Raw genomic sequence first — 26,523 nt, 5'->3', positions numbered from 1 at the left:
CAATTTATCTATTTTAATTCTGCATCACTAATCAGACGTAGAAAACTGGAAAAGTGCCCACACCGACGCCAGCCAGCTGTATCTTCAACAGGCATGCAAACATCTGTAAGAACCAGGATCTGTATCACTGGTGAGTCTATTTAAGGTAATAGCTTCCCCTGGCACAAGCCATCTGACAGAGCTAATTACGATAAAGTCTCGGCTGGGAGGTTTCACGCGCTGCCTGAGAAATCTTAAACACAGAAACTGGCTGTTTTTCACTGTTTTTCTTTCTTTGTTTTCCCTCTCAAATCACTGTTCCATTGCTTAAGCACTCGTAACTCCCAAATGGAGACCTTGCTCATTAAGAGGATGGAAGCATTTCAGATTTCTCCTCTTCCTCCCCCTCCTCCTCCTCAGCACAACAGTATGAGGAGCATTTGATTGACAGGTGGGACATTTCTGTTGGTGGCATCTCTCCCAGGTGTCCCGTTTCCTCACCGGGGTATGTTTTTATGGGTACACACATGCATGGAGGAGTGACAGAAACAATTCTGCTCACATACTCACAAATCGGGATAAATAGAAGTGAACACAATGCTGCAGACACTGCCAGAGAGAGACTGGCGGATTTCTGTCCCAAAAGACAATAAGTGAAAATTAGGAGCACAGGGTCTGATATTGCTAAGGATAAACAGAGTTTCCATTATTTACTCGGTTTAATTTAGTAGTTTGCACTCGCCGCTTTAGAATATGGAAGGTTTTAAATTAAGTTTGTTATTCCCTCAGTAACTCAGATCAGTGTGTGTACATACACACCAATACCCAAATCCTCACATATTCACACAGTTTTATACTCAATTTAAAACTGAACTTGAAATAAGCAAATAAAGAGTATGATTTGGCATTCGCTGGAAACCAGTAAATCCCATTAGTAAAGGAGATAGAGAAGAAAACCAAGCAAAACAACAGTAAACACAAGATTTAAACAAATAGATAAATTCAATTTAAAAATAATATCAAGCAGTTCTTCATTTAAACTCTTTAAAATATGGATGATGGTTTTATGGAAGATCTGCAAAAACCAAAAAAATCTCCAAAATCTAGCACAGGCTAGATAGAGTAATTTCCTTTGCTTTTTTTAAACCCACAGAGTCTTGCCATAGTCTAGAATAATAGGCTGGAAATAGTAAAGGCTTAGTCTCACAAACTGGTTTTATTGGAAGCACACTGTCATGAAACATGTACCTAATTTTCATAGAGAGAGAAACCGAGCGAGGTCAGGCAGATAAAGCAGGTTAAGATTACTTCACACGCGAAATACTTTCATTTGTCGCTCGCAGGCCCCCGCCTACAAACCACAGCTTGTCCGATCGTAATTTAGAGACTACAGCCGGGAACAGCAGGCAGGCATGTCAAGCTCTGAATTTCTTTGCATGTTGTGCTGGGGCTCTAGTGAAGGGATGCTAATTTGCATTTAAAGTGGTTTGAGAGAGGTGTCCTTTTTCAATGTTGACAAAACAAAAAACACAAGCAAAAGCATTTCTTCCCTCCAAAATCTGAGGTAACTCATCCAGCTAACCAGCTTACTAGAGGGTGTACAGTGTACACTAGAAGTGACAGTCACATAGGTCAAAATCAAGGCACGTGTATTTATAGCTTCTAAAATGACAAAGATATATGTAAATTTACATTAATCAATAAAAAGTAAATACTTTATAGCTATAATTAAAATACAGGCATCTGTTATCACTGACAATATTTAGAAAACTAAAGAATATTAAAACGACATCGAGTACATCTGATTTTCAGTTAGCCTTACAAGGTTATCAAATGACCTGAAAACATTCAAACTTGTCAGCTTCAGATGTATGGGCTGTTTTATCCATGGCATGAAAAGTGTGACCATGAGACTTCACAAAGATGGGAAAGGATACAGAAAGAATAGCAGCAAGCTAAAATTATGCAGTAATCAGGAGCGGTAATCAGGAGGTGTAAGAGCCACTTGAGCACTAATCAGAGCTGTGGACAGTGTGCTATTTTCACAATTTAGCTCGGAGATGCAGAAAAGTCCTTCATACTTGGCATAGGGCTTATCTATGTAAATCTGAGCTTCTGTGACTGCTTAGACAGCGCAGTGGAGCGGCACAATCTCAACCCCTATGTGAAGAAACATAACCTTTCTTGCTCGTTGTCACAAAAAAAAAAAAAACCTGTAAAACTGATGAATATGGGGAGGGCATTTAGATAACACTAAATAAATTTGTTTGTGTCAGATCTTGCGCGTACTTGTGCTCAAGGCGGTCCAGAGTTGCATTAGAAGATGACTGTGAAGAGAAAATCTGCCAAATTTAAATAAGGGTTTTTTAATTTGGTTTTTTTTTGTAGAACTGGAACATTTTATTCCACCTCAGATCCTGGTGTGATCCTGTCTGACTGAAGTGAAAGGGAGATGAGGGAAAGGTGGTGGAAAAAGCAACAGGGATGTTAAAGCTGTAAATGGATGTGTCAGAAGCTGTCAAAGAGAAGAAGGTCAGAATAACCAAAATTTAAAAAGATGTTCTAAGGGAAGTAGTATGTTGTGAGAATATGCTATGAACAGTTCGAAACACAAAATGTGAGACTTTCTAGTTTGCGAATATACATTGTTGTTGTTTAAGCTGTATAGCAGGAGAGCTGCTTTGCTGCCTGAAGCAGGTGTGCTGGTCTGCAGGTTTGCAGCAGTAACCTAGCACACGCTAGTTGCATTACTCGCATTATCTTTTTTTTTCATATAGTAAGAAGCTGTGCTTGTGCACATGCACGTCACAGTGTGCATCCATTAATTTTGGGGTCAAAGCTTATGAAAGAGCACTGATGGGAGTGATGTTTGATTTGCATGGCTGCAGAGTTTAAATCTAAAAAGAATTTCTACACTGTTGCCACATTGGTAGCAGTCTGAATGAATTAGCAGAGGACAATGTGGATCATTGCCTGGAAAGCTTTTCTGCACTGCAGACAGTAAAAGGTTTTTGTGAAAATGGAAGCAAATAACATAAAAATGATTACAAACAACAATATAGTGAGGGGAACATAGTAATTTCCATTAATAAGGCAACTTAATAATGAAATTGGGGGTCTTTTATATTAGAAATGATCTATAATTTTAGCAATTACAGTTTAGAAAGTCCTATAACCAGTATTAATGTCTGTGCAGCCACAAAGGTCAATAGGTGCTCTTTTACCTAACAAGGTCCCACAGGAATGATTCCTAATGAGGTCACCTTTGAAAAGTCTATAACATAAAGGTAAAGTCAATGCAAGAAAAGGGCACACATCATTCCCTGTGTGTTCTACAGTACAGTGTATTCAATGTGGGTTGACTTAAAGTCTTTCAGTGTGCTTAATTAATTGTAATAAAATACAAAGATAACAAAACTTTTTTTTTCATGTATAAAAATGTGATACTTTCTACTGGCAAAGGGATTCCATCATCCGTCCAAATCATTGAATTCATGTACAGGGAGTGCAGAATTATTAGGCAAGTTGTATTTTTGAGGAATAATCTTATTATTGAACAACAACCATGTTCTCAATGAACCCAAAAAACTCATTAATATCAAAGCTGAATGTTTTTGGAAGTAGTTTTTAGTTTGTTTTTAGTTTTAGCTATTTTAGGGGGATATCTGTGTGTGCAGGTGACTATTACTGTGCATAATTATTAGGCAACTTAACAAAAAACAAATATATACCCATTTCAATTATTTATTTTTACCAGTGAAACCAATATAACATCTCCACATTCACAAATATACATTTCTGACATTCAAAAACAAAACAAATCAGCGACCAATATAGCCACCTTTCTTTGCAAGGACACTCAAAAGCCTGCCATCCATGGATTCTGTCAGTGTTTTGATCTGTTCACCATCAACATTGCGTGCAGCAGCAACCACAGCCTCCCAGACACTGTTCAGAGAGGTGTACTGTTTTCCCTCCTTGTAAATCTCACATTTGATGATGGACCACAGGTTCTCAATGGGGTTCAGATCAGGTGAACAAGGTGGCCATGTCATTAGTTTTTCTTCTTTTATACCCTTTCTTGCCAGCCACGCTGTGGAGTACTTGGACGCGTGTGATGGAGCATTGTCCTGCATGAAAATCATGTTTTTCTTGAAGGATGCAGACTTCTTCCTGTACCACTGCTTGAAGAAGGTGTCTTCCAGAAACTGGCAGTAGGACTGGGAGTTGAGCTTGACTCCATCCTCAACCCGAAAAGGCCCCACAAGCTCATCTTTGATGATACCAGCCCAAACCAGTACTCCACCTCCACCTTGCTGGCGTCTGAGTTGGACTGGAGCTCTCTGCCCTTTACCAATCCAGCCACGGGCCCATCCATCTGGCCCATCAAGACTCACTCTCATTTCATCAGTCCATAAAACCTTAGGAAAACCAGTCGTGAGATATTTCTTGGCCCAGTCTTGACGTTTCAGCTTGTGTGTCTTGTTCAGTGGTGGTCGTCTTTCAGCCTTTCTTACCTTGGCCATGTCTCTGAGTATTGCACACCTTGTGCTTTTGGGCACTCCAGTGATGTTGCAGCTCTGAAATATGGCCAAACTGGTGGCAAGTGGCATCTTGGCAGCTGCACGCTTGACTTTTCTCAGTTCATGGGCAGTTATTTTGCGCCTTGGTTTTTCCACACACTTCTTGCGACCCTGTTGACTATTTTGAATGAAACGCTTGATTGTTCGATGATCACGCTTCAGAAGCTTTGCAATTTTGAGACTGCTGCATCCCTCTGCAAGATATCTCACTATTTTTGACTTTTCTGAGCCTGTCAAGTCCTTCTTTTGACCCATTTTGCCAAAGGAAAGGACGTTGCCTAATAATTATGCACACCTGATATAGGGTGTTGATGTCATTAGACCACACCCCTTCTCATTACAGAGATACACATCACTAAATATGCTTAATTGGTAGTAGGCTTTCGAGCCTATACAGCTTGGAGTAAGACAACATGCATGAAGAGGATGATGTGGACAAAATACTCATTTGCCTAATAATTCTGCACTCCCTGTATTCCAATCACTTCCATGGCCAAAGGCGTATAGAATCAAGCACCTCAGCATGCAGACTGAAGTTTAGTGGAGGGAGGATTACAGTATCCCCTTAGTTACAATGAAATGAACTCGTAATGCTTCATCATACAAAGAGACTTTGGACAACTTCATGCTTTGTGGAAACAGTTTGGGGAGGACCACTTCCTGTTACAACAAAACTACACACCAGTCTGCAAAGCAATATCCATAAAGACGAATTTGGGGTAGAAGAACATGACTGGCCTCCACAGAGTCTTGACCTTACCCTGATAGAACACCTTTGGGATGAATTAGAGTGGAAACTGGAAGTTGGGTCTTTTTTGTACAACATCAGTGTTTGTCCTCACAAATGCACTTCTGGAAGAATGGTCAGAAATTTCCATAAACACACTCCTAAATCTTTTGCAAAGCGATCCCAGAACAGTTCAAGCTATTATAGTTGCAAAGGCTGGGCTGACATCATATTAAACTCTATGGAATAAGAATGGGATGTCACTGAAGTTCATATGCGTGTGAAGGTAGAAGAGTGAATACGTTTGGCAATATAGTGTACTTATTGTCCAAAACACCATGACAATAATTGACCAGGCTCAGCACACGGCACGCACTCTGCTTTGTTTGTGCTGGTTTGTACTTGTGTCAAGCTGTGCTTCACAGCTAAGTGTGAGCTCTGGGGATGTGCACTCACAGTGGCATGATCATGATTTGAAACAACCAGAATTTTCACTCATTTCTATTTGAAAATTATGTGCAAACTCTAGTGGGTGTTTTAAAGTAACTCAATGAGTGAAGTACCCGATTCAGTCTCTTATTAAAATGAAATTTAGAGTTTTTATTCGGAACACCTCTGAAAATTTCTCACCCACCATCCTTGCCATTTCTAGTCCAAGTTGTCACATGAAGTAATACTCTTGGAACAAAATTATTTATTTCATTCTGATTCATGCTTCATTACTAGTCTTCCACACCTGTGCTTGGACGCTTTTGTCAGTCTGATTCACTGCTAATTAATCACACCAAATCCGTCCTGTACACAAACCAGCTGCATCACTCACCGACAAAGCGACAATGAGGTCAAAACATCCACCATCTGGTTTCTCTCAGGAAATATTAGAGCACTCTCACACAGGCTTACGTGGGTGATGACAAACAAGTGTCAAAGAATGCAGCCTATATCCCCTCGACAGTTATGCATTTTTTGAGAGTTGCCAACATTTGCTTCCGATGGGGATTTCCCACAATTCCCGAAATGACTGACAATAATTGAGCGAAATTTGCGGGACTTATTTAGTTTAAAAAAATCTTCAATGTAAACTGAGCTATTAATGCTAGTTTATTAAAATATTCAAAAGCCAAATACCCAGGATCCATGTGAAATTGAATATTATTTATATTGAAAATAAATGCCCAAACCAAACGATTAAAAAAGAATCACTTTCATAATTGTATTTGTGGACACCATAAACATGCTTAAAAAGATGTAGATGCCTTCTACATGGAGCTAACAAAATCAAGTCTGGTGCAAGACATATATATATATATATATATATATACATATATATATAAATAGATATATTTTTATTCCATTCAGCCTAAGACGTCAAGGACATTGTCTCACAAATCCTGTTTTAAGTTCACATTTTCAAAGTAAGAGTTATGTGTGAGATAAATGTATTGTTTGGCATCTTTAAGTAGCACAAGAGTTGTTAGCTCATGGTATTTAACATTCAGTGTTTCTATTAACAATAAGTCAGCTCTGTTTTTTCCAGGAAGAAGATGACCCAGAACTCCCTTGTGTTTCAGATTCAGATTTGCAGCAGGGAGCGCTCTTAGCCACACTCCTGCTAACATACATATGCATACTGTATGCATATTGATATGCAGCAGTGGGACTGGTGATTCAAAATATTTCAAAATATAGCTAGATAAATAGATCTACTCTGTACTTTCTTAGGTCAAGGTAAATGCAATAGTAAAATTATGTCTTTAAAAAAAAAAAAAACACCCTTTGTGGAATGATGCATGACTGCATCCTGATGTCTGAAGTCTATTAACATCCAGCTTTGGTAATTTGAATGAACTGGCCCTTTAAACAGCCTAGAGGGATACATTACTGTGTATTTGAAAGGAAACTTACCCTTTGTGAAGCTTGAAATCCCAGACTCTAATATTAATAACCAAAATGATTTATTAGTTATTGAGCTAGCTGTTATTATGTTTTCTTATAAGACAGTCGTTGTGGGAGAAATGACTTCAGTGTAAAAGTGTGGCTCTTTTGGCAGCTTAACTGATATGGTGAGATGATCCTGTCTATGTCATTACTAAATGACTGTGGCCCTGTATTATGTCCCAGTAAAGCCCCATAGCTACCATGGCTGGGAACCAGATCCATTCTCTCTTTCAGTGCTGCTATAACTAGCTAACTGACGCTTCATTGTTAGCACTGGCTAACCTATAGTTACTATTTATGAAAATAACGAAATAAAGAACTTTGGACTCATTTCTACCTTTCTAAATAAAATAAAAAAAATTTATATATTTAAAAGTAGTTTGCAAGTCTCAAACAGTATAAAGCATTGATGTAGCCCAAGGATTAGAAAAGAGCCTTAAATCTTCATACAGGCTGAGGGCCACCAGATGGCGATAGCTGTGACTGGAAAAAGACTTCTGGTCCTGTGACTATAAAAATTTTTTGCTTTGACTTGAGCTTTGTAAACACTTTCCTATTGACTTCATTGGGTCAATCAACTTGAAATGGTCAAGTCAGTGAGCAAGATTTCAAAGGCCCACCCTTGTCACATCTGTTTTTGACAACAGCAAAATGCTAAATTCGAGGTTCCAAAACCGGACTTCAGAACCCAGTGGAGGATATCATCACAGCTAAAGCCTTCTTTTATATCATCTATCGTTTATTAAACTTCTACAATGCAGTGGAAAAAATTTGATTGAATAGATCAATGTATCAGCTGCCATGAAAAACAAAATTAAAACTGGATTCTTTCCAAAAAGACAGAATATTTATTTTATCAATAAAACTGAAATTTGCCAATTATCCTTTTTTGGTAATTTACTATTTAAAAGTATGTTTTGATACCGGTTATCAAAATACCATATACGTTATTATCTGCAATGATGAGAAATACATTTCATGTTAGAGCGATGACTGCAGGATGTGCAACAATAGTTTGTTTAGCAGTTTGGACTGCCCTAAGTGTATGACTAAAGTGCATAAAGAGTCTGTAAAAATACAGAATATTTTAACTGTTTTGAAATGAAAGAATTTTCAGTATTTTTACTATTTTTAAAATTAATTTTTGCATATTTTAATCTCACCCTTAATTATGACTTTAACCATTTACTGAAACTTCACGGCTGTAAGAAACTATAAGAAAAAACGAATAATGTACTGGCAGAAAATGGCCAGTAGAGTTTAAAAAAAAGTAATAAATACTTAAAGAGTGCCATGAGATTTTGTTTATGGTCTGTATAACACCAGAACGGATTTAGTTTATGTGATTATTTTGAATCACACTAGGAATCCTTGAAAGGCAAGCTCCCAATGCATTCTGTGCTATACTCCTGGCAGTGAAGTATACATGAATCACTGTCTTGGGGTGTAAACTAAAACTGCCAACCTTGACTGAAAAGTTTAGCATTTGGCTTATAAACAAGCTCCAGTGGGTGTAGGGTCATGTTACACATTTCAAGTCTTACCCAAATCTTTTCCATTAAATAAACAGGTAGGAGTTTAGTATTTTGTTTAAGGCCATGTGGGATTTTGCAGTTAGAAAACAATGAAAAAGCAGCTGCAGAAACAATACTTGTGATTTTACATTGTGGGAAAAAAAGGCCTTCACTACCAGGTTTACATTTACTGATTTTTCTACACATACACTTTGTCATCAAGGGAGATTTCCACGGCTTTCAGAAGAAACAGCAGAAACTACAAAAAGTATGAGATCACTATTTCAGGAACACACTTGGTAAATTTCACACCTTTTCTTGTAACATCTGTGTGTAGCGCACACCATCCTCCTGTAAAAGGTGTGATTTGTCCTTTCACTTTGCCTTCAGCAGTATCGATTTCTCCCCCCCAACAAGAATGGATCTACTGTAGTAATGCAGCTGACTGTTTTTTTTAGTTCTCGTGTATTTCTGAAGGCTGGACATCAGGTTGTTGTCTCTAATATTTATCACTCAATAACTTTCACTCTCCTTTATCTTCTGGCCCATTTTCCAATAGCAGAGAGGAAAAAAAACCACCCTTTTTCTTTCAAACTCATTTCCTCATTTTTCAAAAGCATGACAACAAAATCTACACATTTGCAAAACATTCCTTTATTATAAATAAATCTCCTTTTTGTATAAAAACTGGCATGCTTCAACCATGGCATTTTACAGGTTCACAACCCAAGGCTACAACCCGGATAGCCAAGACAGGAGGAAACACACTCATCTCATTATGCAAGGGCGATCCATCAGACAACGGTGAGACAAGAATGAAAAAATCGTCACGACCACAAAAATACCTACAAGTAGAGAATAACAACAAACATGTTTGAGTCTCATAGATTTTCTCTTACATTTCTCTTTTTAAATATCTTTTAAAATGTAATTTGTTAAATCTCTTTTTCAGCCCCACCTTTTGCCCTTTAGATATAATTTCTACACATTTTTTTGAGTTTTTTTATGACTTTTTTCTCTTTTAAAATTTTTTATTTTTGTTTTTATATGTTTTAATAGTTACTCTTTCCACCACAGTCTCCTATGGTACCACTTTTTTCATGTTGTTTCTTTTTTTTTTTCTTTTTTAAAACAGGTAAGTTCATGGTAGGACCAATGAGCTGTGAACAGCAGGAAAGCAGGCACACTGACTGGCTGTTGATGTGGTCCCACCTCTGTGATTTGATGGGGAACAATACAAAATGTCTCATGCTTGAATTCCATTGGGCGCTCTGTCCGTTTTCCACTTTTTCAGCCAATCAGCTGAGTCACAGCTCTTCCTTCCCCTTGGCCCTGCCCCCACAACACGTCCCCCTCCTATTCAATCCCCCCCTCTTCTCCATCGTCATCTTCTTCTTCTATGGTCCCTTCACATGGCGTGATTACTGTAGCTGACATATGTCATCTTAGTTGATGAAGCTGTGTAAAGAGTTAAATAAAATAAGGCGTAAAGAGTTAAATAAAATAAGATGAAAGAGCATGCGTCATGGGAACAGAATTGTCAACAAAAAAAACATGAAGGGAAAATTGGCAAAGAAATGTAACAAGCAACAGAATAAAAGTAAAGTGACAAATATGAGGAATGGAAAAGGGCAGGGGAAAAAAACAAAGAAGAAAGACCAGTTTAGAAAGCAGTGTCACATCAACAGTCCGCTGTAGTTGCTGGGGCTTTTTGTTAAACCATGATGTCTTGTGTCCCCTCAAGCATGCTGCGGTAAATGTCAATATTTTTGCTGCAGAGCAAGCCTCTAACAGCACCACCGTTACACACTGATGGAATAGTTTTGGGTTCTTTTCCTCTCACTTGTTTTCACACTGCCTTAGACTGCCTGGATGATAGTTAAAGTAATAGTAAATAAAAATAAAGCTAAAAATTGAAATAACAATAATAATAATAACTAGAACACTAACAAAAATGGTAAAAACAAGCATCTAGACACCTTTGATAATGCCATCTTTCTGCTCAATCTGCTTCCTGGAACATCAAACTTTTTTCTAAACTTTTTGCAAACAGAAGCATTTAAATAGATGACTAAGCAGTTCAACCATTTGCTAAATGAATGAACTGTGACCTGCTTTTCTCACTGATGCTAATAAAGTGCTGACAGAGGGGCAGGGCAAGGTTTAGCTTCACAGTTCTGGAACCTATTATACACGTGCACACAGAACTCACAAACTACACACAAACAACTGTTAATAATTCCTTAGTATGCTCACGGGATTTCCTGCAAACGCACACACACACACGTGCAAAACGAGAGTAACTGATACGTGCGCACTGCAGGAACCTGGAACAAAACCACCTCGATATAAACACTAAGCTTCTCGTGCACACGCACGTAAATCCTCCCTCATTTCATTTTATCTGCAAATTGTTAACACCGGGACACAAAACAGTCTCTAAGTGAATTTAACAGTGCTTCGACTACAACATGGTGAGTACAGCAGGCATGCAAGAAACACATTTTCAGTAAAAGAAAACAGTATCTAAGGTTAATGTACACGTGGAGGAAGATTTTATTTGTTTGATTTTTACAGTGTTACTCCATCACAGCGTGCAATTAACAAAATATAAATGGATCATCCACAAGCTGGGTGGTTGGTAAATTATTTGGTTGTTTCTAAATGAGCTCACATAAATGGCTGCCAGGCTGCTTCATAAACACATTATGCTATACTTGATGTTTTTCAATTACGGCTAACTCTATACTGATTCAAACCAGAAAATTAGCCTGAAAATGATGTGTGTTTTTGAAATCACGTTACTAAATAATACTTTGTTTTCTATTAATGTCTTCTCTGCTACTTGCTCATATTCTAGATTTCTTGACCAATCTACATGTATTTGACCTTGGTGATGCATTTTTTTTCAATACAAGTGTGTTGCTTACTAAAAAACTGATGTACGACTAAAAATTGATTTTTTATTTTAATTATATAAAGCTTGTCTCTTTTAAGTTTATATGTGTAATTATAAAATTTTGGTGTTCTCTTACTCACTGTTGGTCTCCATGCTCTCACACAGTTCAGTCTTAACTTCTCCATTTGGCCGGTCTCCTCCCTTCTGAGTCAGTTTTCCCGACATGGTGGCTGCTGTCACGATCGCCTGCATAGTCATTTATTCATAATGAGAATTTTATTAATTATAAATGAGGAAAATGGTCTTAGTATACCTACGTTCTTCTTTCTCCCTTTGTAATTTCATAAAAATATTTTCTGCTTAACGTCAGCCAAAATCGAAATATATGGATTTGGAAAGCATTATGAAAACATAAGAGTAAAAGCCATGTCACCTTGAAGCTCCGTTTTCGTTTGGGTACGTTCTGCTCGGGGTGGAAGAGGATGATGTAAACCTTGGGCATGTAGAGCATCCCCAGAGAAACAGAGGCAGACAGGCTCAGAGAGATGGTCAGGGTAGTAGTTTGTATATACATCTGCAATGAGAACGAGAGAAAGAGTCATTTATTACATTTCGAGTTGTCAGAAATAGTCTGTTTAATCATCCAGTGTCAGAATACATTTAATCAAAGGAAGACAAGGAAGTCAGTTGGGAAGTGGCGGGGATAAGGAAGTAGAGGGTGGCCTAACAAGGGTGATATGAGCAGAAAATTTGTCAAGTGACAGCTACGACGACACACAGGCTAGTATATAAAACAATAACATGAATGATGGCACCAATGAAGTTGCTTAATTGCCCGTGTGCTGCAGAGCTCGTCTCCTTGTCTAGAAGTCGAAAGTGATTCTCAATGTTTTTGTCAGAAAACACTAGAGAAGTGGGTTTATGGCATCAGTTAAGAAGATGGTGAGGAAAATTACACAAAATTGACTTTCAGACAAGTTTTCCTGAGAGTTTTGATAAGATTTTGTCTGATATCAGATACAACTGTGAACTTGCTTTACTCTGTTCCCATCCTCGGTTTTGCAAGTGGATAACATCCACCTGAAACAGATATTGCTTGGGTCAACACTGGCCTAGCCACATTCTCATTTTATAAGAGTTTTTGAAGATTAGAGCAATGTCGAAATGATTGGCGAATCTTTAACTCTTTCACAGCGCTGGATTCTTTTTTTCCAGTCAAGGAACCGTTCTTCATCGTGCAATGCCAATTACACTATATATATCAAAAAATCTGCAGATAGCAGGATGAAGTTTGGCCTGTATGGCATTCTATAGGAGTAGAACAGAAAACTTTAGATTTCAGAGACTGAGTTGTTGGCAAACTAGAGTTCCCATCCAAAAATAAAATCTGTGCGTTTCTATATTTATTCAGTTGTGAGTGTGCTGAATTACCATATAGACAGACAGGCATCCAGAACCTGTCCTAGGTGGCAGGTACTAGTGGACTGAAGGACAGATATGATGACATGTGCTTTAGGCAGAGAGTCAAAATTGCTAAGTTCACCTACCAAATTTCACTGTTCTATTTGAAAACAGCGATTCTGCTAAGTAAGCTAAGGTGCAATTATGATAAAACAGGAGGGGAGTTCAGGCAGAGACATTAACACACTGAAACATTCCGCAGTGGACTAAGCACCAGTTCTTAGTGGATCCTTAGGGAGTTTCATAGTGTAGTTTGGAGGAGGACAGATGTAATGACAGGCTTCACCCACGGCCCTGACACAGCTGACAACATCTCAAGACAAAGGCCTTATCAGGCAAGCAGTGTAGTGGAAGGACTGGTGAAGGTAGAGCGCAGTAAAAATGCAACAAGGAAAAGTAGGAGACTCGTGGAGACAGAAGGGACATAGGGAGGCAAAAACATGACAAAAAACTGATGTTTAAGAATGTGGCAAGAAGGAAGATGAGAAGCGTGTGCATCACAGACACGATGATCAAATGAGAAGGACAAAGTGACCAGTGAGACCACAGCAGTCACCGCTGTCAAGAAGAGGACCGAATCAGGCAGTAACTACAGCCTGACAAGAAGCAGAAAAACAACAAACAAAGTAAAGCTGCACAGTGTGGTAAACACCATGCTACTACTGCAGTTTTATTCAAAGAAAAAAAGTGTTTGATCCAAAGCAGCTCATTTCATTTCACTGTGAGAACAAAAACACCTTTCATGCCATACATTTGCAACACACAATCATAATATGAATAATAAACAGAAAGCCTGACTTACACTCAATAATAAGAAGTCATTCTTTTAATATCACACTGCTGGAAAGAAAGCAACCAAGCCAACATAGAAGTACTTAAAAAAACATATTGAATGCATCCGTGAAATATGTCCTGAAAATGTATAACAAGAAGCAGGTATAGAGTTTAATTCAGTTTCACTGTTGGCAATAAAAGCCTCTAGAACATGCAACTGTCAATTGGTCAAAAACAACTGGAACTGGAAATGCACACTACAAAAAATTAAGGCTAAGCTAAGGCGGTTCCCTTAGTCAGAAAGGCCCCAGCTGTCTTAGCGTACCCTTACTAGATCATTTTGTGCTTACAAAAAGTAAGGACAGTAAAGTCTGGAGTAACACTGTCTTTAATAAGGAGCATCTCACGTCCTATTTCAGTTGATATGAGCTCTGGGTTGTGACAGAAAGAATGAGATCACAGATACAAGCAATGGAAGTGAGCTTCCACTACTCCTTCAAAAGAAGCCAGTTAAGGTGGTTCAGAGATCAGACAAGGACGCCTCCTGGATACCTCCTAGGTGACAGGTTTTAGGCATGTCCTACAGGGAGGAGGCCCTGGGGCAGACCCGGGACACACTGGAGAGATTATGCCTCTCGGTGTGCTTGGAAACTTCTCTGTGTCTTCCTGGACAAGCTGGAGGAGATTGCTGGGGAGAGGGAGGTCTGGGTATCTCTGATTACATTGCTACCCCGGACCAAGATAAGTGGCATAAAATGGACTGATGGTGTTTCTTGTCTAAACAAAAAACCTGAACAGATCTCTTGACTCTGATATAAAAATAAATCATTGCTTGAAGGGGTTTAAGTATTAAACAGCAGCACAAATCTAATTAAATACTTTAGGTGATAAGTCTCAACGCTGGCTTCTTAGATTAACAGCTGACTTTAAAATAGTCGATGACCTGGTGAAAGAAGCTCACAGAGACGCATTAGTATTATATTTATGAATGTTTTCGTAGGCCCCTGATTAACACCAAACCCCTATGAGTTTGCCCTCAAACATGTATTTGAAGACTTCAAGATATTTAAAAGTATCCTTATACTTATCTGCAGCACCATGCTTTTATCCATGTACTCTGGTTGAGTAGCTTTGCATAATTCATAATTCAAAATTGTCCTTTTTTATATTATACTGGGCCTTGGTGCAACTCCTCAGTTCCTCCTCCGTCTAAAATGAGCCATTGTGTCTCAGAGCCTAGAATAGAAAACCTGACTAGACAGTGAACCTGAGCATTTAAAGAGGGATTGCACGGATAACTTGTGCATACTTTGATCTCATTTGAAACTTAATATGAGCATCCACTAATAGAACAGTATTATACTGCATGTAAAAGGAAGTAAGGAATATCATAATGGAGACCCTTTAATCGTAATGGCCCAAACTTAAATTAGTCTACAAAAATATACAACAGAGGAACAGACATGCCTGCCCGAGGGTTTGAATTAATTGCAGTGACAGTAGCTAAAGCATAAGGGGACTGCATGGTCAATAAACTGGAAGCAAGCGGATGCGTGCAAAAGCACAAACATGACCTACACGTGTAAACTAAGAAATAAACTCACATGAACAGAATGTAATATTAACATCACATGGGAGTTATTATTCTTCTGGGTGACCTTCCTTAAAAAAAATAGACCCTGTGTGCAGCTTCATTATAGCCTCTGATTGCAGTCATTACCCCACAGCTGCACGCAAACACTCGCACACAGCAGAGCGTGTGCAATCAGGACCAAACTTCACAGTCGTGTGAGACACATCGTCACTTAAACAAAAGAAACCTGATCATGAAAGAAATTTGCAAGAGGGGAATTTGTAGATTCATTTACACGTTGCCATATTGTTTCTTTTTCAAATCTCCTGCCAACAAATTGTCTTTAATTGAATTGCACTGATACAGGGAACAGTAATTCGCTATATCTGAGAAGAACGGATGGAGATGGAAAAAACATATTTTCACTAGGAGAGAGGAATAACTCGAGAAAAAGAAATGGCTGAAAGAGCGAATGACGAAAAAGGAAAAGCCAGAGTAACTGCGAGAGGAAAAAGATTTATTCCCTTAAGCGGTGAACTTGCTCTTACCGAAACAGCAGCAAGTCTGCTGATAGCCACTTCCATTACATCTAGCCTTTGGTCCAAAGTTGTGACCTCCTGCTGTTATTTACACAAAGACTGAAACACATACACAAACACAAACTGAGGGCTGAAATCGTCATCCTCCACCTTGTTGTTCACACTTGATGCAGGCTGAAATGCGTGCCACGGAAAAGCGCGCTATTAACTCAAAAGACCCACTCAAAAAATAAAGCAATGACCTATGGCTGGCTGTATTCAGTGTGCTCCTTTAAGGTTTAAAACATTTATAGATGTGTAATGAGATTCAGGATGTGGAACAGACAGATAGAGCAGATGTGTTTAACGCCTTGGCAGACAAACTGGAGTAAGGAAGGTCACGAAAGAAAGAGAAACAATTGAAAGTTTGGATTCATGGTGCCCTTTTAATGTTTTTTTTCCAGTTTATTTTTCACTGTCTACAAGTAATATGGACCCACGCAGACTTTGAAGTGCTGGGTTGATTTCACAGGAGCCTTTTTTATGGAAACCTCATGACTCATATTTACTTCATTATTTCCTCTAAAGGAAACTGCTCATCTAAGAATGATCGTCTTCTGCAGAGCTTGTTACTTTTCAATTAGTGCTTCAAGGATAGTTCCACTGTTATTCAACCTAAACCTTATTGTGTTGACTACAACCATTTATAACCACCTATAGATTTATTACATTTCTGAAGAACACTTTTCATTTCAACTATATATGAAAATGGTTCCCAATAGGCCATAAATAGCTAAACTGTATTAGAAACATGAATCTAGACGGAGACAGTTCGACTGTCTCATAGTTATCGGGCGCAGAAGTTCAACTCCTCATCATCACTGTGCAACCTTGAATGCACACTCAGTCGCTGATACTGAATATCTGTGTAACAATGTAATTCCTGGCCAATTGTGACAGTCTGGCAGCTTAAAAGTTCAATGACACGTCAGTTGGTGCAAAGACGGCGACTTTCTTTTCGCAGCAAACCCATATGATAGCTGAAGCATGACAGTTCATCTAAAAGGCTATTCTGAGTTCACTCGGCTGCACTGTGAGTGACACTGAAATGGAATGTACTTATCAAGAATACATTCTAAGTAAATTAAGCAAATTAGACCCATCTCCTTCAGGCTCATTGCTTTACACAAAAGACCATGTACATATTAAGTTTATCATGTTATATGAATTGAAAATGACATTGTAATTGGTGTATTTCAAAGTCCATATAGGGTGTCAAACATATGGCTTGAGGACCAGAATTGGCCCAGGAAAGACTCCAATCTGCCCCGTCTGCAAAAGTAAGTACATCCCTGATGTAGAGTAATGCTGTTGGCAGTAATTTTGGGTGAAGCAGTAAAATGCAGGTAAAATTTTTGGTGATTTAAGGTGAAAGCTGTTCCACCCACAGGCTACACCTTTATTCTTTCATGCCATGCTTTCATTTACTGCCCATTCTACATGATCAGCGCTTCTCTCTCGTCCCACCGCAGAATAACTGTAAGTGCACATGCTTATTACAAGTAAACATGTTTGCCACAGCGCAACTGATAGTAGAACAGACAACAGTGCACCTGCCATATGCGTTGTCCCAGTTCAACTGTTAAAAAGCAGATGATTGGCTCTTTAGGGAGAGAGGCAACACAGCGGCACTCTTTGGCATTGCAGGATTCATCCATAAATTTCGATTCGGGATCCTTTAGGTGTCATTCCTCTTGCATTATGTCATCTCTGGGTTTTTATCTGCACCTTTTGTTTACTCTTCATCCCTTCACCAATACCGCTCAGCTTTCAGAGGATTTCTATTCGCAGCTAGAAAAAAGAAGCCAATCAAAGAGAGGTAGTGATGTCGTTTAATCACTGCTGTCATGTAGTTTAATCAATCGATGCGAGTGGTGACGGAAAGAACGAGGTTGCAGATTTAAGTGGTGGAAATGAGCTTCCTCCGAGGGGGTGTCTAGGCTCGCCCTTAGAGACAAGATGAGCAGCTCAGTCTTTCAGGAGCAGCTCAGAGAAGAGACTCTGCTCCCTCTGGTCCCTTGCATCAAAAGGAGACAGTTGAGGTGGTTCAGGAATGTGTCAACGATGCCTCCTGGAGGTGTTTCAAGACTTGTGTCTCTCCGATGGTTTAGGAAAGCCTCAGCATCCCCCTGAAAGAGCTCTAGGTGGTAGTTGGGGAAAATAAGGTCTAGGCAGTTCTGTTTATTACAGCTTCCGCCCTCTGACCCCTACACATACAAGCAACAGAAAAGACGGATTTGACATATGTAGGGGTTTTAAGAAACACAAAAATCCCAGCTTATGAGGCTTGGTGAACCATGACATGAAAGCTTCTGAGTCATTACATGGCATCTGTGATTATCGCAACTCCTTTCATACTCCAAAACAAGAAAAGGGTAGTGAAATCAAAGAGTCCTGGCAAGCGACTTATCTAAAAAGAGGGAGGGAGAGGGAATGAAAGAGAAGGAATTTGTATGAATATGAAAGACATTGTGGGAAAGTGAACGAGAGAATAAAGAAAATGCGAAAAACAAACAACAAAGGAAAGTTTTGGGTGAAATTGGTGGAATTGGAGGAGTAACGAAGAGTGATGAAGGAAAAACAGCAACAAAGAAGCAAGAACCAGTGAGTGAACTGAAGAACAAAGTCTTGTATCTCTCATTGCCATGGGCATGTGGTTTGTGATGCAATAGCATTTTCTTTTGGGACGTTTACATTGAGGTTGCACGTCTTAAAGCAAACAGTGTCACAAACTTTGCTTCGTATTACTATTTTAATTTTACAGTGATTATGTTTTTTCTTAGTTTTTTGGGGTTTTTTTTTACACTGATCACTTGCCTGTTTTGGCTTGTTGGTATTGTTTTGTACAATGTGTATTCAATTCAGCTTTAATTCACCCTACAATATTAGAGGGAAGACTGAAACAATCAGACGACCCCTGTATAAGCAAGCACTTGGTGACAGTGGAAAGGAAAAACTCCCTTTTAACAGAAAGATACCTCCTCCAGAATCAGGATCAGATCGGCAGCCAACTGCCATTACTGATTTGGGGTGAGGGGATAGAGAAGAGAAGGGCATATGAACAGACGGGAGTGGTGGAGAAATGCTCAGTGCATTATGGGAAGCCCTGCAGCATCCTGAACCTATAGCAACATAACTTCATGGTCACCTGGTCCAGCCCTAACTTGAAACTTTATCAAAAAATAAAGATAAGTCAAATTTCAAAAGTAGCTGATGGCGCTGCCTCGCATTCCACTTTCTATTCTACTTTTACAAACTACAGGAATCACAAGTGAGACTTCAGTCTGAGAGCAAAGTGGTCTGTTGGTGTAATATGGTTCTATTAGATCTTGAAGATATGATGGGGCTGATCATTCAAGCCTTTTTATGCATTTAAAACATAATCAGATGTGTTTTAAATGCATGCACTGTTGTTTAAAACCATAAAACTGAGAAGAAATCTGTGCAAACTTTAAGATGAATATCAAAATCTATTTTTAGGCATATCAAATTTTAACAGGAAAAAGCTTGTCTGGAGCTTTAGGAAAACATATTTTTATTGAACTATCACCTGCCATCATTTGGACGCTGCTGTACTAAATTACTGGGCATTTACTTAAAGCTGAACTCATGTTCAACTTTGTGCTGTCACAGACTCACTAAGATCTTTAGCCAGAAATCAGTCCATTCTCTCCATGGAGTGATGTCTCCCAGCTCTCATTTGAAATAAATGACCACAGGCTACTTTGTTTCTTGTATCGAGTCAGGGAATGGTCAGAGAGAAAGATAGCCAAGAGAGGAGAGAAAAGAAGGGTAGTGAAAGCATTGTTCGAGACATTTTCCATTTCCAAAGACATTTTCTGTTTTTTTCTCCATCGTTCCATCAGCCTCTTTGCCATTCCCTCACTCCTGCCCATACAATCTCTAATGATTGGCCGGCACTCTTCACTGCACTCCAAACTCCCTCGTATCTCTCTGTGGAATATTTTCCTCTGTCCTCACTACTTCTTTTTCTATCCTTCATTATATCTGTCTCTGTTGCTCTCTTCTGCTTCATCTTTCTGCCTTTTCAACCTTCTTATGTTTTACAGAACGTCGCCCTGTCATCTCCTTTTCTCCACATATCATCTCTGCATGACTTAAAAAGCTACCGCCTGTGCATGTTGATAGGGAGTTAAAACGTCCTTGACGGGTACCTGTCCTATATAAATATTTTGGCGAGCAGAATGACTTTTTCGAATTGCTTAAAGGTCCTGAACTAACTTCACAATCCCATTTAGAGTCATAACTTCCTCGGTATGTGTGTCTGGGTTCCGCTGTGTGCTTAATTGACCCCGCCTGTTTCTCTCAACTCACGCCATGGGACCACTCATCATTTTAATCACCTAAGCCACGGGAGGGTGAAGAGATTTAATTCTTATTTATATATTTAAAGTAATGTGAGGAGTCAGCATAGAATGATTTTTCCTATTGGGCAAATGTTAAAAATATAAAACACAGTATATATAAAATGAAGATTTTTTTTTTAAATATTGATGTTTTTCTTTTATTTTTAAATATTCTGAATATTCAGAATTTTAACTATGTTCTCCCAGATTTATGGACTATAGTTTGGCTCACTAATATTAGATTACATTTCTTTTATGTATTGCAACAAGATGGGAGGCTGCAAAAATTGACTATGATGTCATCAGCCAGGTGGGCAAAGCCTTAACTATACTACAATGAATATAACCAATCTGGGTTTCTTCTTCTCTAAAGTCAGCTACAAAAATATGTCTTTTCCTTCAACAGTTCTGCTTTCTGCCCTGCACACATGCAAAACACGGAGGAAAACAAAACACCTTTTTTTCCAGTGCCTCAACGTACTACAACAACATGGCCTGTGAAGGTTTTTTAAGATTTCTTAATAGGACAGCGTTACCATTGAGGAAGTACTTCGACAAGCAGGGATGGACCCCCTTCCTATCCCAGTTTCAATTCACAGCAGACATCCTTCACGAAGACTCAGAACAATGTTTGTAAGCATCAACAATCATCATCATCAAACATCAACGATCATCATGCATCATCAACTTGCTGAAGTTAAAGTTCAGCAAGTTGTGTTGGTTGTGTCTGCTGAAGTTTAAACCGAGCATTAGAATGAGGAAAAAGGTGACGTAACGTTGAATGTGGCATGGATGTTGGTGCCAGACAAATTGATCTGAATATTTCAGAAACTGCAAATCTACTGGCATTTACATACAAAATCATCCCTAGGGTTTACAGCGTATGGTCTGAAAAAGAGAAAATATCCAGTATGTATCAGTTCTCTGACCAAAAATGCCTTGCGGATGTTTGAGGTCAAGAAGAAGGGACAACAATTCAAATAACCACTTATTTCAGCGATCGTATGCTAAAGAGCTTATCTGAGCACAAAAAACCCCACTGACCCTTCAAGCAGATGCGATACAGCAGCCAAAGACCACAACAATTTGCACAGGCTGACCAAAATTGGACAACAGAAGTCTGGAAAAATGTTGCCTGATACGAAGGCTCAGAATTAGGAGTAAACCACATGACAGCATGACTCCATCCTGCATTATATATATATGAAGTTTAAACTGGTGGTCGTGGGGTAAAGGTGCAGAGGATATTTTCTTGGCATACATTGAGCTCCTCAGTACCGACTGAGAAACTTTCAAATGCCACAGCCTACATGGGTATTGTTCCTGACCTTCTCCATTACTTTATGACCGCATTGTACCCAACTTCCAGTGGCTAAAACATCTCACAAAGCTCAAATCATCTTAAACTGGCTTCTTGAACATGACAGCGAGTTCACTGTACCTCAATCATCACCAATCCAACCGGGCACCTCTGGGAGGCTGTCAGGACAACCAAGATAGAAGACAGAAGAGCGTACTGTGAGTGATTATGGTACGACTCAAACCCAAATTTACTCAAAAATGAGTTCAAGCTAAGATGTTTTTTTTAATGTGTCTTTTAAGTTACTTTTGCTGCTTTTTACTCAAGATGCTTTTTTATTCTGAGCTTGTTAAATCCTCAAGTTACCAGGCTTCTCACACCAACATGGTGCTATGATGAAAAACTTTAAAAAAAAAAAAAAAAAAAAAAAAGCAGCGACACAGGACATTTCACAATCATATTTTAACTTTGTGTCAGAGCAGCATAATTGGGCCCGAGCTCAGTCGGTCCCTGTTGTCCACCAAGTGCCTCATTACATTCTACAAACAGCACTTAGAAACTTTCTTTCTCCATCTAATCCATACGGGTGTGGAGTCTGTGTGTGTCATAGAGGACATAGAGTATTTTGTGAAATAATGTTACAGCTATATTTGGAGTTGTGTAGCTCTTCTTGACTTGCAAATCTTGCAAGGTTCAGCCAGTAGCCCCGAGTCAAACAAATTCCGAGCTATATGTAAAAAAATGTATTGTAATGCATACTGTGAGGTTGGCCTTGTTGTCGATAATGTGCTTTCCTTTTTCTCTCTCGCTTTCTCATAACTGACATAACTGTGTCCCACTGTGCACAGCTCCAACCAATTAAAATGCCCAGCATGGACTGTTGTGGAGTATCATCAGGCAGCAGACTGCTGTCCAGGCTGTGGAAAAAAATAACGTGTTACACCTTGAGGAGGAGGATTAGGAGTAACTGTGTCTGTGCTCCACTGCCATGAATGTTAAATATTCTTGTTTCAGTGGCTGATGTTTTGCACTCTTAACAGAAATCAGGCTGGAATTTATATGGAGTACACTGCGATTGTGAACTACACATGCACAGCCCCAATCCTCTTTTGTAATTTTAGAGGAATTAATAAAAGAAGAAGGTAATAAAGTCCCTTTCATTTGGGGAGTTTATTTAAGGGAAAACATAAAAGGCTTTCATATTGTTTCTTTGGTCCCTTTAATTAAAGTTTTTATTTACAGAGTAACAGCTCTGAAGAGCAACTGGAGCTAATGAAATGTTGTTTGATAGTTTTCCTGGTGTTTTCATTTTCTTATTGTGTCCATGTTGTCATTCCGGCAATTGCTAATTCGGAGAACCAGAACCAGACCAGCTCTTTAGTGATAAAAATGAGCAGTAAGCAAATAAAAGTGCTCTCCTGATTAGAGACACGTGAAGAATCTTTAGAGTTCATGAGTGTTTTTGTAGTTTGTGTGCATCACAACAGCAAACACAAACCTGTTGTTCTCCTGTAGTGTTGGTATGACTTAAAATGCACAGATATTGCAATGACAAGCTTGTTTATTTGACCAAATATAGAAGCAGAGGTGCTAGCCGGTATTTTCTGAATCACAAACTAGTAAAAGCCTGTCTTTTTTGTTCCATCGGCTTAAAATATGCAAAAAAGTTAATGAAGGAAAATTTTGCTCATCATTAAATTACAGAATTGGAATAAAAACTCAAACTCTATGCCACTACCCAACAACTCTTTTGTTGACCGAGGATTTTCATTCCAGTGACAGACCTGAATGGTTCCTGCCACGATTTGGGCTGAGCGAGCTCCAAAATTCCCAAGCCAAGTATCTCCCATCTACTGCCAGCAACCGGGTGCCAGTTTACTGCATCTGCACAGCAACAGCTTGAAAGGCAACAAACTGAATTTCTGTTGGGATCAGCAGGAGCTGCACCATAGCACTAATTAAATCGGTGCTACATTTATCTATTTCTAGATGGCGTTTTTTCCATTTTGCCCAAATTACCATCCTTGTGCTTAATTAAAGCAGCACGACTCATTTGAAATATCATTCAATAAACATACCTTATATGCACTGTCTTGGTCATAAACTGTAAAATTTTAAAAAAAATTTGCGTATTTTGAAAAGTTAACAGTCATCCAAACAAAAACAAAAAGTGACTTTTAACACAATAGAGTGCCAGGTCTGAAGACTTTATTTAGTTCTTAGTTTTTACTTTGTCATTGTGTTTGTTTCTCCACAGTGAGGCATGTGTGATGATGAAGGAATGACAGTTACAGTGGAGGTGGAAGATAGAAAAGTGAATAAACAACAGCATTAGTCAGAGATGTAATGGTGACGGATGTTGCTGTGGACCTTAAAAGAGAATTTTGATGAAAAGTTTGGATTTATAATGTTCTTTGCTTGCCTCTACTGCTCCCCTGGGGAGAGCCTGCGTGCATCTCACTGAGTGTGCGTGAATTCCAGCGTGCACGTGTGAGTGTTCTTAAACGACCATGTTTGTGAACGCAAAAGACGCATGTGCAAGTGTGTAAGTGTCTGTGTGCGTGCGGGCGTGTGTGTGTGTGTGTGCGTGTGTGTGCGTGCACGCGTCTGTGACTGCAAGCATCACTGTGTGAGGCGGCCCCCCTTGGGCATCTCCCCCCATCCTTCAACATCTCACTGTTTGATGTCGGGATCTGACACTTGCTGTCTGTCTCTCCCCATTCTCAGTCAAACGACCAAATCCCACCAGAACCCTGGAAAAGATTGCAAAACCCATTCCTTCAAAAATAAATGAAAGATTTTACTGTTTGTTTGGGTTTTTTTTCGCACACACACAGCCTGCTCAGGTTAATCACCCCAAGGATTGGGATTGGTAAAGTCTGTCAGGATGAAGACGGTGATGTCTAAATCCAAAAAAAAAGGAAAAAGAAAAAAGGAAAACATTGTTCAGATGTGATCTGTTCTCTGTACGTGTTCCGTTGATCCCGCATTGTGACTGCGGGAGTTACAAGCTTGTGATGTATTTTCTGGTATATTACCTCACCCATTTTTTTACTTAGCCTCAAACCAAGAAAGTTTTAAATTCAAAATGTACACTTTTAAAGGTGCAGGCATAAGGTGTTTGTCAATCAAAGAATGCATCACCTGCCTTTGCTCTGATCCCATTAACAAAACAAGGAACCTACTTGCAACCAGCCACAAATGGGCTTCACTAATAATGTATATCTGGTGGAATTCAATAAGGGATAAATTACCCCCTAACGCTGCTTCACTCCTTAATGAGTGAAAATATATTCTGCTTACATGATGCTTGCTTACAGGAGACAGCATTAGGAAGCGCCATCATCAGCATAAAAATGCTTTGATTACATTTTGGCCACTTGAGTTAGTAAATTGACCATTTACGCAGTTACTGATGTAGTATTTTATTTAATTTTTGTATTTTATTAAGAAATCGGGTCAATGGAAGTGGATATGTTTGAGTAGCTGGGGTCAACAAGCAGAAAACAGGGCACAAGAGAGGTGAAGAAGAGTTTGAGAGCAGGGTGGAGTGGGTGGAGACGATTATCTGGGGTGATTTGTGGCAGGAGGATAGCAGCAGAAGTGAAAGGGAAGGTTTAAAAGGTGGTAGTGAGACTTGCTGTGATATATGGTTTGGACATGATAGCACTGAAAGAAAGACTGGAGCTGGCACAGCTGAAAATGGTAAAGTTTTCAGTGGGAGTTCCCAGGATGGTCAAGATCAGACATGGGTATAACACAGGGACGGGTCAGTTTGGGAATATTGTAGAAAGGATGCTGAATATGGAGCTGCAAGGCAGAAAAAGGAGCTTGGAAAGAAAAGTGTTTGGACTTGTTTAAGTTGCTTGAAGACGTTTCACCTCTCATCAGAGAAGCTTCTTCAGTTCTAAGCGTCAAATGGTGGGGAGTCCCAGATTTAAACCCAGTGGGAGTTTCCCCCCAAAGAGGGACAAAGGACCCCCTGATAATCCTCTACCTAATCACATGAGCCGAGGTGTGAAAATGGGTGTGGGTCACAATCAGCCAGGGTTTCGGGTGAGCTCATTGTGAAACCTGGCCCCACCCTATCATGTGATTTCCTGAGGTCAGATGGCGCAGGATGTGAGTGGGCGTTAAGGCGTCTGGGGAGGGAACTCAAAACTGGATTATAGATGGCAGACAGTTGGTGTCGTAAAAGATGGTCGATCACAGTGGACATAGATGGCTTCTTTCACTCCTCTTTCCAACCATCTGTCCTCTCTGTCCAAAATGTGAACATTGGCATTCTCGAAAGAGTGACCTTTGTCCTCCACATGCAGATGGACTGCTGAGTCTTGTCCTGTGGAGGTGGCTCTTCTATGTTGTGCCATGCGCTTGTGAAGTGGCTGTTTGGTCTCTCCAATGTAGAGGTCTGGGCATTCCTCGCTGCACTGCACAGCATACACCACATTGTTAAGTTTGTGTTTTGGAGTTTTGTCTTTGGGATGAACCAGTTTCTGTCTGAGTGTGTTGCTGGGTCTGAAATACACTGGGATGTCGTGCTTGGAGAAAACTCTCCTGAGTTTCTCTGATACACCGGCTACATAGGGGATGACAATGTTGTTGCGTCTGTCTTTCTTATCCTCCCTCGCTGTTGTCTGGTCTTCTTTTCTGTGCATCTTTGCTGACTTTATAAACGCCCAATTAGGATAACCGCATGTTTTGAGTGCTTCCTTTACATGTGTGTGTTCCTTCTTTTTCCCTTCAGGCTTAGAGGGAACATTTTCTGCCCGGTGGTGTAGGGTCATAATTACTCCAAGTTTGTGTTCCAGAGGGTGATGGGAGTCAAAG

At 39.4% G+C, this 26,523-nt stretch overlaps 1 protein-coding gene across 5 annotated transcripts in view; it reads right to left on the bottom strand.

Moving 5' to 3' along the window:
- Positions 1 to 9,401: 9,401 nt before the first annotated feature.
- Positions 9,402 to 26,523, bottom strand: part of grm8a (glutamate receptor, metabotropic 8a) — a 289,622-nt gene continuing 272,500 nt past the window's right edge. For 4 of the 5 annotated variants that reach the window (XM_040035199.1, XM_040035200.1, XM_040035203.1 and 1 more), the window contains 3 exons: positions 12,074 to 12,214; positions 11,781 to 11,886; positions 9,402 to 10,199 (listed from right to left, as the gene is read on the bottom strand). In XM_040035199.1, the coding sequence (XP_039891133.1) occupies positions 10,150 to 10,199; positions 11,781 to 11,886; positions 12,074 to 12,214 (297 nt within the window). In that variant the 3' untranslated portion in view covers positions 9,402 to 10,149. Of the gene's footprint in view, positions 10,200 to 11,776; positions 11,887 to 12,073; positions 12,215 to 26,523 lie in introns of all 5 variants that reach the window. The other variant, XM_040035201.1, reaches the window with a different exon arrangement.

Source organism: Simochromis diagramma, unplaced genomic scaffold, assembly GCF_900408965.1.
Source record: "Simochromis diagramma unplaced genomic scaffold, fSimDia1.1 OVJJ01000816.1, whole genome shotgun sequence".
Taxonomy (NCBI): domain Eukaryota; kingdom Metazoa; phylum Chordata; class Actinopteri; order Cichliformes; family Cichlidae; genus Simochromis; species Simochromis diagramma.
The sequence above is the reverse complement of the archived record's forward strand: the minus strand, read 5'-3'. Positions and strand labels throughout refer to the sequence as shown.